The sequence below is a fragment of the Marmota marmota genome, unplaced genomic scaffold (genome assembly GCF_001458135.2).
Source record: "Marmota marmota marmota unplaced genomic scaffold, marMar, whole genome shotgun sequence".
In the NCBI taxonomy this organism is placed as follows: domain Eukaryota; kingdom Metazoa; phylum Chordata; class Mammalia; order Rodentia; family Sciuridae; genus Marmota; species Marmota marmota.
In genome coordinates, this window is record NW_025999900.1 from 65,496,460 (window position 1) to 65,516,384 (window position 19,925).

The 19,925-nt window shown below is 45.5% G+C and overlaps 1 gene segment (V, D, J or C); it reads right to left on the minus strand.

Annotated features, from left to right (window-relative positions):
- Positions 1 to 17,266: 17,266 nt before the first annotated feature.
- LOC107145757 lies at positions 17,267 to 17,713 on the minus strand. The segment is given in 2 exon segments: positions 17,267 to 17,499; positions 17,604 to 17,713. Coding segments are annotated over 2 exon segments (264 nt in total).
- Positions 17,714 to 19,925: the final 2,212 nt, after the last annotated feature.

Sequence of the window (19,925 nt, forward strand, 5' to 3'; positions counted from 1 at the left end):
AGAACCACAATCAGGATTGTGGGAAGATGGTGGCGAATAGAGTGCATCACCCCCCTGTACTGCATCACTGCACAGGTGAATAACGAGTTAGAACAGCCAAAAGCTATCTTGTTAGGAATTTCCAGCAAAATTGGGGTGCACCGAAACCTAGAGGAAGGATTTCCATCACCTGAGGATCAATTACTGGGGCTCAATCAAGAGTGAACCGTGCACCCGGAGATTCAGGCTGATTGATCGGCAGCCCGCCCCGCAGCTAGAGACTGCGGCGTGCCAAGAAACGGCGTGCCAGCAACGCAGAGAAATGGTGCTGCAGATTCTGTGGGGTCCTGCCAACTGTGCCCTCACTGTGCTCCAGGCTGAGTTCTGGGTTTGAGACGGGGGAAAGAAACAGTCCAGTTCTGTCCTCCACACCGGACAACCCACCTAGGAAGCCAGCGGCCACCATCTTGGAGAGCTGAAGTCACCATCACCAGTTTCCGACAGATCACAGCAAGTTCAGCGATAGAACAGGTGTGTGGCATTTAGCCCATCTCCCATACAGTGGGGAAATCGCATAAAAGCTCTCCCTGGCTTTCCAGGGGTGTGACTAACAGAGTGAGAGTGAATAGAGGCCTGGGGAAAGGTAAAGGCACCTGACCTCCAACTCCCCCCTCCCACCAGCGGCGAAAACGAAACCTCTCTTGCCAGCTCTCGGAGGAGTGGCTATTGGAGGGAATCAAAACAACAGGGGGCCGGTTCCCAATAGCCTCGCTCCACATCCAGGAAACTGCAGGCCCAGAGTGTAGCTTGAACTGTGGAGAGGTATCACAGTGGGGAAGGCCTATCTGGCAGGAGAAGCAAGGAGACTAGAGAACAGGAATAAACCTAAGCTAACAGGTTTGGAGAGACACCAGGTGGGAGAGGTGGGAGCGGCCTCACATGGATTGTTTCCTACAGCTGGAGGGCAAAATCTTGGCCTGGAAGTCACAGCACCACATACTGGAAGTGAAGAAAATAGAAGCCTAACAGTGCCTTTTTTTAATTTTTTTAATTTTTTAATTTTAATTTTTTAATTGTAATTTTTATTTTACTGTATTTTATTATTTTTTATCATTTCTTTTTCTTTTCTATTTTTTTCTCTTTCTTTCTTCTCTCCCTCTCTCTTTCTTGGTTTGCTTCCTTACATTTTACCTATCTTTCCTCTTAAGCATGACCACTCCGAATACATATAATTTACTAAATGCAAATAGATGAATACTACGAGTCGGTCTATAGTCTGCCTAAGCCCTTAATTACCCCCAAGTACTCCTGTCTATTCTCTTGTTAATATCTGCCTGCATTTGAGCAACCCCCAAAGAAGCTAACATATACTAACCTCCTTACTATCAAATTGCCCGACCTTAACATAAAATCCTAAGTTCAAACCTCAATTCTCTATAGGCCATCAAAATCTGTAGGCCTTTAATGAAACTAATGAATTTACCTTAAATCACAATTAAATCCAACATCTCTAAACATTGTCTTCCAACACAAAGGAGAGATTTTGGAGCTATAAAAACCAAAACAAAATTATAGGAGAAAACAGAAACACAGAAGTCAAACAGAGTTGGAAAGTAACGTGAGCACCATGAAAAAACAAGGGAAAAATGGATTACAAACAATGCAGGATAACTTAAATTTACAGGAGAACCTAGATGCATCAGAAAAATGGACAGAGAAATAACTCAAGGCATACCTGACTCAGATGGAATGGAATCTTAGAGAAGTCATTAGTCAGCAAGTCCAAACAATGAAAGCATACTTTGAAAATGAATTACATAAGCAAATTCAAATTGCAAAGAATGAACTATACTAGGAGATAGAGTTTTTTAAAAAATCAAACAGTAATCCTAGAAATGCAGGAAACCATAAACCAAATTAAAAACTCAAATGAGAATATTACAAATAGACTAGATCAAATAGAAGCCAGAACATCAGATAATGAAGACAAAGTTTATCAACTCGAAAAGAATATAGTCAACGTAGAAAGGATGTTAAGAAATCATGAGCAATGAAACCAAGAGATATGGGATATCATAAAAAAAACTTGAGAGTCATTGGGATAGAAGAAGGTATAGAGGTTCAAACCAAAGGAATGAACAATCTGTTGAATGAAATTATCTTAGAAAACTTCCCATATATGAAAGATGGAATGGATTGCCAAATCCTGGAAGCCTACAGGACCCCAAACGTACAAAACCGTAATAGACCAACTCCAAGACACATAATTATGAAGATATCCAACATACAGAACAAGGAGAGAATATTAAAAGCTATGAGAGAAAGGAGGCAGATTACATTCAGGGGTAAACCAATTAGGTTAACGGCTGATTTTTCATCACAGACGTTGAAAGTGAGAAGATCCTGGGACAACGTATTTCAAATGCTGAAAAATAATGGATTCCAACCAAGAATACTGTATCCAGCAAAATTAAGCTTCAGATTTGACAATTAAATTAAAATATTTCATGATAAACAAAAGTTAAAAGAATTTGCAGCCAGAAAACCAGCACTGCAAGGCATTTTGAGCAAAACACTACAAGAAGAGGAATTGAAAAACAGCACCCAAAACTAACAGTGGGAGGTATCTCAGTAAAGGGGGGGGGGGAATAACCAAAGAGGAAAAACTAGCCAAATTAAAATAAATAAATAAATAAGCATGACTGGAAGTACAAACCATATATCAATAGTAACCCTAAACGTTAATGGCTTAAACTCACCAATCAAGCGACATAGGTTAGTAACTTGGATTACAAAAACAGTCCCAACAATATGCTGCCTTCAGGAGACTCATATGACAGGAAAAGACATACAGAGTCTGAAAGTGAAAGGTTGGGAAAAATCATACCATTCATATGGTCCTCAGAAGCAAGCAGGAGTGGCCATACTCATATCGAATAAAATCAACTTCAAACCTAAGTTAATCAAAAGGGATAAAGAAGGACACTATATACTGTTAAAAGGAACCATTCACCAACAAGACATAACAATTATCAATTTGTATGCACCAAATAATGCTGCCGCAACGTTCATAAAACAAACTCTCCTCAAGTTCAAGAACCAAATAGACCACAACACAATAATTATGGGTAACTTCAACACACCGCTCTCACCATTGGACAGATCCTCCAAACAAAAGCTGAATAAAGAAACTATAGAACTCAATAACACAATCAATAACCTAGACTTAACTGACATATATAGAATATATCAACCATCATCAAGAGGGTATACGTTCTTCTCAGCAGCACATGGATCCTTCTCAATGATAGACCATATATTATGCCATAGGGCAACTCTTAGTAAATATAAAGGTGTGGAGATAATGCCATGTATCTTATCTGAACATAATGCAATGAAACTGGAAATCAATGATAAAAGAAGGAAGGAAAAATCCTGCATCACCTGGAAAATGAACAATATGTTAGTGAATGATCAATGGGTTACAGAAGACATAAAGGAGGAAATCAAAAAATTCTTAGAGATAAATGAAAATACAGACACAGCATATCGGAATCTATGGGACACAATGAAAGCAGTTCTAAGAGGGAAATTCATTGCCTGGAGTTCATTCCTCAAAAAAAAGAAAAAAAACCAACAAATAAATGAGCTCACACCTCATCTCAAAACCCTAGAAAAGGAAGAGCAAAACAACAGCAAAGGTACCAGAAGGCAAGAAATAGTTAAAATTAGAGTGGAAATCAACGAAATTGAAACAAAAGAAACCATGGAAAAAATTGACAAAACTAAAAGCTGGTTCTTTGAAAAAATAAATAAGATCAACAGAGCCTTAGCCATGCTAACTAAGAGAAGAAGAGAGAGAACTCAAATTACTAACATACGGGATGAAAAAGGCAATATCACAACAGACACTACAGAAATACAGAAGATAATTAGAAATTATTTTGAAACCCTATATTCCAATAAAATAGTGAAGATATCGATAAATTTCTTAAGTCATATGATTTGCCCAGATTGAGTCAATAGATACACACAATTTAAACAGACCAATAACAAAGGAGGAAATAGAAGAAGCCATCCAAAGACTTACAACAAAGAAAAGCCCGGGACCAGATGGGTATACAGCGGAGTTTTACAAAACATTTAAAGTAGAGTTAATACCAATACTTTTCAAGTTATTTCAGGAAATAGAAAAAGAAGGAGCTCTTCCAAATTCATTCTATGAGGCCAACATCACCCTGATCCCGAAACCAGACAAAGACACTTCAAAGAAGGAAAACTACAGACCAATATGTCTAATGAACATAGATGCAAAAATCCTCAATAAAATTCTGGCGAATCAGATACAAAAGCATATCAAAAAAAATTGTACACGATGATCAAGTAGGATTCATCCCTGGGATGCAAGTCTGGTTCAATATATGGAAATCAATAAACGTTATTCACCACATCAATAGACTTAAAGATAAGAACCATATGATCATCTCGATAGACACAGAAAAAGCATTCAACAAAGTACAGCATCCCTTTATGTTCAAAACACTAGAAAAACTAGGGATAACAGGAACTTACCTCAACATTGTAAAAGCTATCTATGCTAAACCTCAGGCTAGCATCATTCTAAATGGAGAAAAACTGAAGGCATTCCCTCTAAAATCTGGAACAAGACAGGGATGCCCTCTCTCACCACTTCTATTCAATATAGTTCTAGAAATACTAGCCAGAGCAATTAGACAGACAAAAGAAATTAAAGGCATTAAGATAGGAAAAGAAGAACTTAAATTATCACTATTTGCAGTTGTTATGATTTTATACATAGAAGACCCAAACGGGTCTACAAAGAAACTACTAGAACTAATAAATGAATTCAGCAAAGTGGCAGGATATAAAATCAACACGCATAAATCAAAGCATTCCTGTATATCAGAGACAAATCTTCTGAAATAGAAATGAGGACAACCACCCCATTCACAATATCCTCAAAAAAAAATAAAATACTTGGGAATCAACCTAACAAAAGAGGCGAAAGATTTATACAATGAAAATTACAGAACCCTAAAGAGAGAAATAGAAGAAGATCTTAGAAGATGGAAAAATATACCCTGTTCATGGATAGGCAGAACTAACATCATCAAAATGGTGACATTACCAAAAGTTCTCTATAGGTTTAATGCAATGCCAATCAAAATCCCAATGGCATTTCCTGTAGAAATAGATAAAGCAATCATGAAATTCATATGGAAAAATAAAAGACCCAGAATAGCAAAAGCAATTCTAAGCAGGAAGTGTGAATCAGGAGGTATAGCAATACCAGATTTCAAACTGTACTACAGAGCAATAGTAACAAAAACTTCTCTAGCAGTCAGAGAAATGCAAATCAAAACCACCCTAAGATATCATCTCACTCCAGTAAGATTGGCAGCCATTATGAAGTCAAATAACAACAAGTGCTGGCAAGGATGTGGGGAAAAGGGTACACTTGTACATTGCTGGTTGGACTGCAAATTGGTGCAGCCAATTTGGAAAGCAGTATGGAGATTCCTGGGAAAGCTGGGAATGGACCCACCATTTGACCCAGATATTGCCCTTCTTGGACTATTCCCTGAAGACCTTAAAAGAGCATAATACAGGGATACTGCTACATCGATGTTCACAGCAGCACAATTCACAATAGCTAGATTGTGGAACCAACCTAGATGCCCTTCAATAGATGAATGGATTAAAAAAATGTGGCATTTATACACAATGGAGTATTACTCTGCACTAAAAAATGACAAAATCATGGCATTTGCAGGGAAATGGATGGCATTAGAACAGATTATGCTAAGTGAAGCTAGCGAATCCCTAAAAAACAAATGCCAAATGTCTTCTTTGATATAAGGAGAGCAACTAAGAACAGAGCAGAGAGGAAGAGCATGAGAAAAAGATTAACATTAAACAGGGACAAGAGGTGGGAGGGAAAGGGAGAGAGAATGGAAATTGCATGGAAATGGAAGGAGACCCTCATTGTTATACAAAATTACATATAAGAGGATGTGAGGGGAAAGGAAAACAAAACAAAACAAGGGAGAGAAATGAATTACAGTAGATGGGGTAGAGAGAGAAGATGGGAGGGGAGGGGAGGGGGGATAGTAGAGGATAGGAAAGGTAGCAGAATACAACAGTCACTAGTATGGCAATATGTAAAAACGTGGATGTGTAACCGATGTGATTCTGCAATCTGTATACGGGGTAAAAAATGGGAGTTCATAACCCACTTGAATCTAATGTATGAAATATGATATGTCAGGAGCTTTTAATGTTTTGAACAACCAATAAAAAAAATAACAACAATCAGACAGAAGCAATTGGGATTTGAAAAATTAGCCACAACATCTTAATACAAACACTCTTCTGGATAGGGCTTTACCTTCTTCTAGGGCAGAGCTACCCTTGATGGCCCTGTACTCCTCCTCCTTATCCTGAGCCCCCTGAGTGCCCTGAGTCCTCTGCTGATTCTGAGATCCCCCTGCTGGTCCTCAGCCCCCTGCTGGTCCTCAGCTCCCTGCTGGTCCTCAGCTACCTGCTTGTCCTCAGTTCCCCCTGCTAGTCCTCAGCACCGCCTGAAGGCAGGTGGGTGACTGGGCTCACACTGAGTTCCCCTCACTCTGTATCTCCTACTAGAACACATAACTGTATCATTAGGTTTCATGCTGTTGAGTGCTAATGAGACCTGGATCTTGGAAGTGTCCCTAGTGAGGCTGACTCTCTATCAGTGTATATTTCAACCACTGCAGAAGCAATTGCTAAGGGCACCTGGAAAATAGAATTAGGATGTTCTCAGGTCCATCAGGGAGCCCTGGGGACCAGCAGGGAACTCAGGACCAGGTGTGTAATGGTATCTTCTTCCACCACTATCTATCTTTCTGACAGTGCAGGTGAGGGACAGGGTGTACAAGGGCTTCACCAGGCCAAGCCCCAACTCTTGTAGCTGCACCTGGGATATGACAACAGGATACAAGAAATATCACCTCCTAATAATCACACTAGAACCTGCATGTCCATTCTCAGGATGGCTGGGCTTTCAGGCTGAGACTGGGGGCTGTTTTGCATACAATTGGGGAGTAGGGCAGGGCCACTGTCCTTTGCAGTGCCTGCTGCTCAGAGGCACTGGAAGGGACCTTTTGGGCTCCTTCCTGCTTCCTGCTGGTCCTCCTCCTGCCAGCCTTCCAGGAATAGGGAGGCCTAGTGATCAGGGTTGGCAGCACCACATAGAGGAGGTGTTCCCTGCAGGAATGCACAGCTATGCAGAGAGAGGAGTCAGGGGGTTGTGAACGTCTAGAGCGTTCGGGTCCCTGGGTAAGGGTCACGAAATAACCAGGACACAGGGGATGCAGAGCAAAAGCAGCAATTGCAACTGCATGCTGAGGTTTATTTGCAAGTTCCTTTTATATTCTACTTCTAACAAAGCAAGCAATTCTTCAATAACACTTTACCCACATTGCCCAAATATCATGCCTCAGCGGATACACAGAGCTAGATTCAGACTGTTCCTTTTCATTTGATAAGTACCCTCTTAAAGTTCTTTGTAGACATTATCTAATCCCCTGAGGATGCATTTGTTTCTTTAGAATGTACTGTTCCCAGGATAAGTATGCAGGAAGCTTCTTCCTCTTGGCCAAACCATGCAGAACTTGTGTCTTGCGATAAGGGGAAGAGAACATTTCCTCCTCCTAACTGAGGTTTGCCTCAGCTGACCTAAATCACAGCCACAGCTCTTGCAAAAAGTCAGGCCTGAGGGAGCTAAACTCTGCACACCTAAACCCCAACAGGGGGTGACCTCCTCAGTGCCTTTGCTCTGCTCTGTCAGCCATGCAGGAAGGTTCTGGATGAATGTTGTGGTGTGCTTGTGAGGCTCTTGCAGGTGCAGGGGATGGTATGGTCAAGGGACAGCTTACATCCTTATTGTGTCAGGATCAGTGGGGTCAACAGATTCTGTAGTACTCCTGTTTAAATACATTCAAGATGAAGCTGCTCACACCCCTGAGATGCCTGAGATTTCTCAAGGTCTCAGAGGTTGTCTGGCCTGCCTGTTTCTGTGCCTACACAGTTGCACCACTGGAACTCTGGGTGTGGGGTTGGTCTCGTATCTTTCTCTCTCCCTCTTTCTCTCTCCCAGAGCATGTAACAAAACAGGTGTTACTTAATGTCCTCATATGATTAGTCAGGTGTAGGATGGAAAATCAGGTATTTTAAAGACTCTTCTAAGAGTTACCATGGGAGAACTGGCTCTGCTGAGATAAACAGAGAAGGAGGCAGCACCAACGAGAAATTTGTGCCCACACAGAGACCAGATGTCTGTGGTGGCTGCCATGACAGCACCGGCAGGGAGAGAGTCTGAGGTCATCAGCTGTGGGGCAGGACTTGGCTTGGGCTCCTGAGGCTGCAGAACCCCCTGTGGGTATTGAAGGGCTGTTGGCACAGAGCAGAGGCTGTGGAGCTCCATCTGGGCAGAGGCACCCACAGGAGGAGAGCTAAGTGGGAACCCTCAGCACCCCATGCTGTGCCCTGGGGAGCAACACTTAAAAGAGGAGGACAGGGTCCCAGCCTTGAGCAGCTGCAGATCCACCTGTGGGAGAGGCCTGGAGAGCAGGGAGGTGGGAAGGACGTTCAGCCAGCTCAATTGTGTTCAGGGACCAGGGGACTCACCAGAGGGCAGCCTCCAGGGAGCACTGATAGTGCAGGGGCTCTCACAGGGGAAAGGCACCAGGAATGGAGAGTATGTGGGCAGCCGCTCACCATCAGTCCAGCCTTTCACACTCCAGATAGATCCCACTGGACAGGACACCCAGGTGCAGTGAATGTGGAAAGTCTTCAGCAGAAATGCCAGTCACATTGCACACCTAAGAGTTCACACTGGAGACCAGCCTTTCCTATGCAGTGAATGTGGGCAGGGTTTCAGGCAAATCCCACACCTGCTCAGCACCATAGTCTCCATGGTGGAGAGAGGCTTCTGAGTGAAATGATTGTGGGAAATTCATTAGCCAGCACCTTTTCAGAACCCTGGAGAGGACGTGGAGCTCTCAGGCATTGAGAAAGCAGGTAGTGTGCAAAAGACTCTAACCACTGCTTTACTGTATGACTCAGGAGCTCAATTTTCACAGCCTGCACAACCCCTGAGAGGGCAGTGAGTATGGAGAGAGGCCTCAGCCAGTGGGGCCACCTTGTTCCACAACAGGATTTCCATGCTGCAGAGAGGCCCGAGGTTCAACCTGACTCAACAGACATGTTCTGAGAGTAGCCTTTGTGGTAGAGCCAGGACTGAACCTCAGTCCTGCACACTGCACAGTGAGCACAGAGCAGAACTGCTGCTGCCTTCCTCCTCCCTAGAAGGTGGCCGTCTGCCTGGGCTCCAGGATATGGGAGCCCATGTCCTGAGCCACACTAGGGGCATCTTCATCCAGCTGAGCCAGGAGGCAGGCATGATCCCAATGGTCTTCATTAAGGAAGACTGACTCTTTCTCATCACACTGAACATTAGATTTTCCTAAATAAACTTTATTTGCTGTAAAAATATTTCTTCTAAGAAATTATAATGCATAATTAGGATTGACAACCAATGAATAAGACAAACTTAAGTTATGATTAAGTAAAGCAGAGAATCTAGTAGAACAGGGAGTGGGGAGACTTAGCATGGACAGTCCCTGTCTATCACCCTGCAGGTGATGGACACTGTTGAAGATCAGAACTGTTGGGAACTTAGGGAGCCTCTCCAGCTTTAGCCAACAGGACAGGCACAAGAACACCCAGAGCCAAGTGTCACCCTGGCCACACTGGATGGCACCTGGGGATGCTGAGGGATGCTCAGGCCTATCTGCTCCTGCCAGCCTTACTGGGTCTGGACCTACCTACCACACTGGTGCTGGTCCAGGGCTCCTGGGCTTGCTGTATGGATGAGGAGAAGACCTGTGTCCTCCCCTTGTACATCTCTGGCTGTCTTGCCCACTTGTCAGGACCACCTTGCACAGTGGATGTGAAGCGAGGCCATATGAGGGCACCCTCCTGCAGGAGTGCACAGTGAGTGTGTCCAGGCTGTGCTGCTGGGTGTTCATCCTGCTCCCCAGCACAAGTGACCTCCTGTATGTGTTCCTGGAGCATGTCTGGATGGCCTGAGGTTTCCTTGTGGAAATGAAGGAGACATGTCCTAACTAATGGAGACAGACCTCACTTGTGGGATCTCTGGGTGACCATCACCATGTCATAACTGCTTCTCTTGTCTCCGGAGATCCCCAGGAAGGGAGGAGGATTTTGCCGTTAGGCTGAAGGAGGCTCCACTCAGATTCTTCTGATGCTGTCCTCATGGGGAGCCTGGGGTGTGGGAGTAATTTCATGCGAGCCTCATTCCCATCTCATCATGTCAGGGAACATTCTAGAATGACCTTCACTGAGGGGATTTGCCCTGTGCTCTTCATCACCTGGTATGGAGGGGTGTGGCAGGATTCTGCACCTCTTGCTACTCTGCTCCCCTCTCTATGGAGCTCCTGAGAAGTAGGTTCCTAAGCACAGACCCCACTCATGGGAGTAGAGTTAAAGGAGAGTCAGTGGAAATTGCTTGTAATTCTCCCAGACTGCAGAGGGGTGTTGACTCCAATATTTGCTAAATTGTGTATTTAGGTCAGGGTGAGCTCAGGAGAACATATTCATATCTTGATCTGTAATCTCCTGCTGTGTTCTGCATCTTGTGCTCAAATTTTCAAGCTTTCTCCAATGGTCCTCTTTTCAATCAGTTCTGCCATCTTTTCATGTGTTCCTGCCCTGCTCAGGGTGGCCAGATCACAATCTGCAGGTATGTGCCTGAGCATCAGCTGGTGGTTCTGTGAGCACATGGCATCCCATGACCACAGATGCCCTCCATGTAGGAAGCTCACCCTACAGGGCCTGGCTGGGCAGCTGCAGTCAGAGGAGAACTGCAGAGGACACAATCCTGAGGCCCAGCCCCCGCTCTTGCCTGAGTGTGTCAGGGTGGCCATGCAGACAGCCTGCCCAGCACCACTCAGGTCCAGTCCACGTCCTCACCTGCCTTTCCCCAGAGAGCTCACCCTGCCCATGGCTTCCCTTCTGCCCCTCTGCCAACTGCCATGATGTCACAGCCAACTACAGGACAGGGGGATGGCCCAGGTCCCACCAGGTCTGCCAAGACTGCACCTGGGAGAAGTAAACAGCAGGCACAGAGACATGGCAGGATGGACTGATGGTGACTAACAATGAATGAAGGAGCAGAGCCAGGGCAGGGGACCTCGGGATGGTCCTGCAATACATGAGAGGAGAACAGATGGGAAACCACCTGAGGAGGCCAGACACAGGCTGGTCCAAAACCCAGATGACCACAGTGAGGCCAACTCCAGTCCATCAGCCATGATGAACTAGGGGCTGGAACTCTGCAGAGAAGTCCTGGCAGGCTGGAGCTGAAGGGCAGGGCACAGTGAGAGAGCCACACCTTGACAGGGGCCACCTGCCTGGGGTGCAGGGACAGCTAAAGGAGCAGCCCACTGTGGTTTCCTCCTCAGCACAGCAGAGGCCAATGTCACAAGAGCATCTCAACTAACCTAGAGTATACCACTGGGCGAAATCCAGCACTTTCCATGATGAAAGCCACCAGCAACTTACTCAGGAGGAACAGCACAGTGAAGGTCATTTGTGAAAAACACACAGCAAATCCTGCTTCATTGGGAAACCCTGAGTGCTTTCCCCTGAGTTCTGTACCAAGGCAAGGAAGGCCCCTCTCAGCCATCCTCTTCCACAAAGGTCTGGGAACTGGCAAAATGATTATCCAGTAAGAATGTTGAATGTCATCCAAGTCAGAAAGATAGAAACTACCCAAGTCTGTTGGCCTATGCTGTGAACACATGGGTCAGAATCTGAAAGAACAAACCAACCTAAAACACCCTAATGTTCAGGAAAAATCAAGAATGTGCCAGTGGTAAAGCAAGAACTTTAGAAAATTTTCACAGCACAGGAGAGGAGAAAAGTAATTGCATTGAAAGAGAGCCTAGAGATTTGGTGAACCCCTCTACTAATTCAGGATTAGTACCCAGAATATATAGAGTTCAAAATCTTTAGGCTCCCAAAACAACTAACCCAATTAAAAAATGGTCAAAAGATCTAAACAGACACTTCTCAAAAGAAGAAATACAAATTACCTACAAATATTTGAAAAAGACAATCATATCTCTAGTAATTAGGGAAATGCCAATACCAATGAGGTTTCTTCTCATTTCATCAGAATGGCAGTTATCAAAATACAAATAATAATAAATTTTGGAGAAAACGTGGGGAAAGGCACACTCATACATTATTGGTAGGACTGCAAAAGAGATCAACCCTGGGGAAAGCAGGATTGAGATCCCTCAAAAGAACAGGGATGAAGCCACAATGAGACCAAGCTATCCTATATTTATTCCAAAGACCTAAAGTCAGTGCAGTACAGTGACACAGCCACTGCGGGGTTGATACATTGCAATTCCCAAGAGATAGGTTATGCAACCAGCCCACAGGCCCATCCATAATCAATTAATGAATATAATGTGGATTATATACCAATAATGCATCTCTACTCAGCGAAATTATTGTGAATTAACAGAGCTGGAGAACATTAGGATAGTGAAATAAGAACTGAGTCAGGGTTGAGTGTTTTCTCTCATATGTGGAAGCTAGAACAAATAAGAAAAATAAAGGAAGTGGAATACCAAGAAATTAGGAGATATCAGTGGAGAAGAGGAAGGTGATTAAGGGTGAGGGAGGAGGGACAGGAAAAGTGTGGAGCCAGGGAGTGAACTGAGCAATATGAATGGTCAATTCTGCACACGTATGGATCCTGCTCATGTAGAGTGTACCACAGTGAGTTCATCTCACACGCACACACAGAGAGACACACACAGAGATAGACACACACACACAAATAAACACACACAAACCTAGTGTTAATGTAATGAAAACTATAAACACGTAGAAAAAAGATCAATTGGATAAAGTAATTGGTGAGTAGGATAAAAATGAAAGAGGGAAAAAGATATTATAATCAATGAATGTACATGACCATGTCAAAAAAAATGTCAATAACAAGTACCTCTAAGATGCACTATTTTAAAAGGAAAATATATCACAAAAAATAAAATAATTATATGCAGATACACCCGAGTCAAGTATAAACCACAGGTCCACAGAACTCCCCTGGAAATCTGTTACATGGAGAGGCCCCCAGATATAGGAAACCAGCCCCCACCCCCTCTGCACCTGCTCCTGGGTGACCTGAGCCCCCTGTGTGCTAAGCGCCCCCTGCTGGCCCTGGGCGCCCTGCAGGGAGGTTTGTGTCAGCTCACACTGAGGTCCCCTCACTGTGTCTCTGGCACAGTAATAGATGGCTGTGTCCTGGGTGGTCAGGGAGTTCAGCTGTTGATCAGAACTGGTTCTTGGATGTGTCTCTGGAGATGGGCACTTGGCTTTTGAGAGATGGGCTGTAGTTAATGTTACCATTATAACATATGAGCCCTATGTACTCCAGCCCCTTCCCTGGGAGCTGACGGATCCAGCTCCAGTAGTAACCACTGGTTGTGATGGAGAATCCAGAGACAGCACAGGTGAGGGACAGGGTCTGCGATGGCTTCACCAGGCCAGGTCCTGACTCCTGCAGCTGCACCTGGCACAGGACACCTGGGGGTAAGAAGAGGCATACCCTGTCACCTGCAGTCACAACCTCCCCATGAACCCAAGTCTGACACTACTCAGTTGGGGAGCTGTGACCAGGCACAGAACAAGACCCTCATCTTCTAGACCACACCTGCCTTCCCAGAGACCTCAGCCCTGTCTGAGCAGAGAGCTGGGAGCGCCCACAGCCCAGAGGGCCTTTGAACCCAGAGCAGGAGGAGGAATTTGCATGTGGGTGAGGCTCTTCTGATATCTGGAGAGGCTGAGGTCAGGCTGCCCAGGTCCTCTGTGCCCCTGAGATGTGTCCCTGTCTTGAACCCAAGTGGAGCTTCACCTGTGAGAGGAGAACAGGTGGTTTCAGGGGTGCTGGAAGGCTGTCAGAGGGGGAGCCTACCCTCCTGAGCCCAGCCCTGCCTCCTCCAAGCCCTTCCCCCATGGACCTGAGTCTTGTGGGGGACAGGACCTCTGCCCAGGGTTCACAGCAGGTGGAACAAATAGTCCAAGAGGCCTGTCCTTAACTCTTTACTCTATGAGTGTTTAAGCACTTTTCATGATCACCATGTTGTCCCTTAACTTATATGTGGAAAATATGCTGTCCACAGGGGAAGAATGTAATTTAGCCAACAAAAATGGTGTCCTGTCCCTCCTGGTACTGGGCATGGCCCTGGAGCACTTGGACCTAGCTGAAATGAGTCAGGCAGAGGGAGACCATCCCCACACCATCACTCATGTGGGGAAGCTACTGCATCAGGTCCTGGAAAGACAGAGGACAGTGGCCCCTGGAGATGGGAAGGTGCAGAGAGGGCGAGGGTGAGGGTGGGTGCTGAGGGCCACGTGCAGAGAGGGCCTTGTCCTGGGGCTCTGCAGCTCACAGGGCAGCTGTGGCCCACAGCCAGGCTGTGCTTCATAGTGACTGGGGCAGAGCAGCTGGTGGGCTCCCCACACCCAGGAGGGACAGGTGATGGACAGCTGGGTGTGCACAGCCTGGGATCCATCATGGCGTCTGGCACCCCTGTGTCAGGGTGCTGTCCTCTGCCTCACTAGAGCTGGGTTTCAGTGTAAGTGTGGAAATACAGCTGGAATGGCCAGCTTTTGTCTGATGGAGAGATGCTGACATTCTTAGTGATGTTGATAATGAAACACTATCACATGAGAAAGACAACAACATACAGCATATCAATTCATAATCAGGGTTTTCAAAATATATTCAACTGTGAATACCTAAATCTAATTTACTTAACTATGTACAATTGTTGTAGTCAGAAATGCATGGTTAAGCAATCAAACACAGACTCTCTGCAAGTGAGGGGTATCATGGTTAGGGAGGTGACCCCAGCATCCACCAGGCTTGGTCATGAGCAGAGAAAGGCCCTCAGAGCAAGTCCTGAGGTTTCAATGAGGCAAAGCAGACAGACACTAGACCACTGGGGAATGTAGATATTGGGAAAATTCTGTCTTCATTTAGATATAATATCCCTTTTTGTTCACTAAATTACAATAAATTGTATAATGCTAAACTATTACTCAGGTATGTCAGACCACCAGATATACAACAAAGAAACATCAGCGCATTTGTATTTAATATGAAGAAAAATAGAAAGTAAATTGAAGAGATGGTAACAGGAAGGAAAATTGCAGGTAGAAAATATAGGCAGGAAGCCACTACTCGGTTATAAAATTTTGCTTATGAATCTATAAATTTGTCAAAATGAGCAACACATTTTGCACAATTATATACACAAATAAAATATTAAAATGTAGAAAAACTTGGAACTATTATTGACAGAAATATAAGGGTCACAAATTGTTATAAAACATAACACTCTAACTTGGCAACTTACAAATTTATACAAAATTCATAGTATACCTCTAAGCACATATTTTTTAAAGAGAGAGAGAGAATTTTTAAATATTTATTTTTTAGTTTTTGGTGGACACAACATCTTTATTTTATTTTTATGTGGTGCTGAGAATCGAACCCAGCACCCTGTGCATGTCAGGTGAGCGCGCTACCACTTGAGTCACATCCCCAACCCTAAGCACATATTTTTAAAATACACAAATGATTAATTCTGTGGAATGAACAAGGACTAGCTTAGGACAATCTGAGATATAAAGATTGCCACTGCTCATCCTCACCCAGACTGGAGCTGGACTCTCAGGACAGGGTGAGCACTGACGTGATCAGGAACAGAGCCCGGGGTGTCCCTGTCTGTGATCCTACAATCCAGCCACAGGGGCTGGAAACCCAGTCAGGCTCCAAGCTGCCTCTCCCCAGCATCCATGTGTCCTGGGGCTTCTCAGGCTCAGGGTCACCTCACAGCAAGTATGGGGTTAGAGTGGTCCTGGGCACAGCATTTCTTCAGGGTCCTGAAGTCAGTGGCAGAGCCAACCTGTAGCTGCCAGTCCATGTACAGCTGACCACCCTCCATCCTGGGTCTGTCAAGAGAGCCTCTTTCTCTCCAAGTCCTTGCTCAGGTCACCCCTGTCCACAGGTCATACAAAACTGCATGAGGAGTGGGTATGTCCACCCTTTGGAGCCCTGGGTGTGGGGTGTGGCATGTTATACAGCCTCATCATGAGGGACAGACAGCTGACATACACCAAGGAACACTCTGAATATACATATTTCTATGCATTTTAATAAGTGTTAAGATTTTTTGTCACCGTTTCTGTCAGCCCATGAATATTTGTGTCAGATAATTCCTTGCTGTGGTCTCTAAAAACTAGATGCAGGACTCACTGGTCTCTAAAAACTAGATGTCAGGGCAATGCCCTCTTAACATGTGAAAACAATTCCCTCCAGTCATTGTCAATGGTTCCCAGGGACAGAGAGTTCTGGCAGTAAGTGGGCTCCAGTAAGAAGTGTGTATAATGAGCTGATTCACCACAGGAAGGACACTAGGTGGACTGAAAATGGGAAGGAGTCATGGAAAGGGAACAGGGGATCCACCTGAATACGCAGTAACACATGGCGTCAGGAGTTTGTAAAGTTCAGCAGGTGTGGTGGAGCTCACCTGTACCAGGTACACCAAAGGAGAATCATAACCTCAAAGTCAGCCTGGGCATCTTAGGGAGAACCTGTCTCAAAATAAAACACAAATAAGCCTCGAATGGAGTTCAAGGGTAGAGCACCCTGGATTAAATTCCCAGTACTGAAAAGAAAAATCTGTAAACTTCACTTTAAAGACTCTGTTCAGGAAATGTCACTAAAAAATTAATCTTTATCTGCAAAATTTTCTCATCTGTTCCGAGAGAGAGAATTCCAAAGAAGCAAGACCTACACAAGAAAAAAATCCTACAGAGGGTCGGGCAGAGGAGAGACCTTGAGAATCTACAGGCAAGGTGGAGTCAGGGAGGTGCTGGGTGGGCAGGAACCTCAGGGCCTGAGGTGAGCTGCTCTCTCCTCCCTCTGCACCTGCTCCTGGCTGACCTGAGCTCCTGTGTGCTGAGCGCCCCCTGCTGGCCATGAGTGCCTTGCAGGGAGGTTTGTGTCTGGGCTCACACTGAGGTCCCTTCATTGTGTCTCTGACACAGTAATAGATGGCCTTGTCCTCAGCCCTCAGACTACTCATTGCAGGTACAGTGTGTTCTTGGCATTGTCTCTAGAGATGGTGAATCAGTCCTTCACAGAGTCTGCATAGTTGATGTCACTGCTATCACCACTAATGTATGAGATCCACTCAAGCCACTTCCCTGGAGCCTGGCATATCCAGTGCATGAAGTAATCACTGAAGGTGAATACAGAGGCTGCACAGGATAGTTTCAGGGACCCCCCACCCCCAGGCTGCACCAGGCCTCCCCCAGACTCCACCAGCTGCACCTCACACTGGACACCTGCAAACACAGAGGCAGCCTGGTCAGGACACTGGCACTCATCCACTCTTCCTCTCACTCCTGTCCACTCACACACTAAGGATCTCTGGTTCTCCATTCATTACCTTTGAAAACAGCCACCAGGAAAACCCAGCTGAGCACACTCTCCATGGTGAGCAGCTGTGTGCAGTCCTGATCACTGAGTGGGCTGAGCTGGGAGTCCAGGGCTGGGCTCCTGTGCAGAGCTGCAGGGTCAGGTGGGCTGGTTTTCACGAGCAGAGGGAGGCCCTATTTGCATGTCCTCCCACTATATAGCAGCTCTGGGTGGAGGCCTCATAGAACAGCACTCAGTGAAGTTGGGAGAGTCATGGAGCAACCTAGTGGATAGATTAGCTTTCAGGAAAGTAGAACTTCTTCTGTGATCTTTTTTCTTTTCAATTATTGTTTGTGGATTTATTTTTAACACACCCACTAAAAGATATATTTGAGGTGGTAACTCCAGGGTGCAAATGTGAAATTCCACACAGAAGTATGAGTTGTGGTTCATTGTGTCTAACTGCTTATGTTTGATATGAGTGACTACTCTATAGCAATCTGCATTTGGAGACCTCAAATACAGCAGAGCCCCAGCAGTTATGAGCTTGCTTCTTAGCTGGTGGCAGCTATCACTCTCCCTTTAACATGATTCCATATCATTACAGGGGTCTTATGGGTCCAGAGTCCTTCCTATTATTTCATTTGCTGCATGTGCACACATCACCTGATGGAAGCTCTATTGTGTTGTCCGTCATTTTATGGAAAAGTGCAGACTAAGTTATAAATGATTGTTTTCTGTGTGCAGATCTCATGCCTTGTGAGCCCTATCCCTAGTGTCTGGGCCTGTGGTCTCCATCACCAGCAGGAGGAGAGCTGTGTGCACAGCCTGGGATCCATCATGCCACCTGGCCCCCATGTGTCAGGGTGCTGTCCTCTGACTCAATAGAGCTCAGTTTCACACAGCTGCCCCAAATCAGTCAGTAACCATGTCCCTGGAAGTTGATTGAACACACTCAATGAGGAAACTCCACACATCTAGCAGAGGAGAGCTGAGGAGAGGGATGCTGCTGCCCACCCCTCCCCTGAGCAAGGTCTCCTGGGGCTGAGGATCCTGGATGCTGCCCTGAGTCCAGTCAGACTCCCCTCCCTGCTCCCTCCAGGCAGAGGGGCTATCCATGGTGGTGGGGAGAAGCCAGGGGACCAGGACTGTTGGTGGTGCAGCAGAAGGGTTGGAAGTCCTCAGACCTGAGGACAGGCATGAAGCCCTCTTTCTTACAGAGACACTGAGTCCTTCATGCAGCTGTCCCTCTTGATGACAACACAGCAGACTGACCTCCAGATGAGGGTAATGACTCTGATGCTTCCATCCTCCAAAGACAACTTGAGTTTTCAGACCTCCGACTACTTTCAATTGTGTACAAGGTGTGTTTGCCTCTCAGAGAAATTCATAAGAATGAGATGAAGAAAATATGTACTTATAAATGAAGGAAAATTTAACAAAGAGTCTGTTCCATGCCAGGGGCTTGGATATTCCCCAGGTCCTCTATAGCAGGTGCATTCCAGGGTCTCTTTAGGTTCTATAAGGTAGAGAAAGAAAGGAAACCCCACAGGATTACAGTAAACATCTCACTCCCCAGGTTCCTATCTGTTCCTGCTCCTTGGTCCCTCCCTGTGCTCCTTGTTCCCCAGTGCACCTGCTTGTCCTGAGCTCCACCCCTGATCCTGAGCTTCCCATGCTCGTTGTGGTGAGCCGTTCTAATTAGACCGTGGCCACCATTAGAAGATGGCGCCAGCTTCCACTGTGGCCTGTGACAAACAACTCCTAATATGGAGAATTGGCACGCAATCCCTTCCCATCCTATGAGAAAGGTCCACGTGGCAGCTTAAGATTGGTATGCGGGAGGCTTTATTAGGCTGTGCTTGGGCGCTCGGCGGGGGGTCGCTAGAAGATGATACTTGAATCAAGGCCTGAATAAACTGCTGAAAGAAAAATCCTGTGTCGTGTTTTCCCTTGCTGGCGAGGGGTTGCGACAATTGGTGGCCCGGACGGGGAATTATATTCCTCAAACCCAGGATCCAGAACTTTCAGCAGTCAGGGTGGTGCACCGGTAAGTTCCCAGGTAAAGTGGGAATCCACAAGCTAATAGCGGGACGCTCCTCGGTAAAGAAAGAGAGCGAGAAAAGGGACGCTCCCCTGTAAAAGGAAGAGAGCGGGAAATTCATAGAACGGAACGCTCCCCTGTAAAAGGAAGAGAGCGGGGATTTTTGTACTTTCACTTTCTTTATAGTTTTGAAAACATTATGGGCGTTACTTCTTCAAGCCCAATTTTGTTGGCCCTAGATGGGTTGTTATGTTCAAAAGGACTTAAAGTAAAGCAGAGCACTTTGCAGATGTTTTTGAGAGAAGCTGC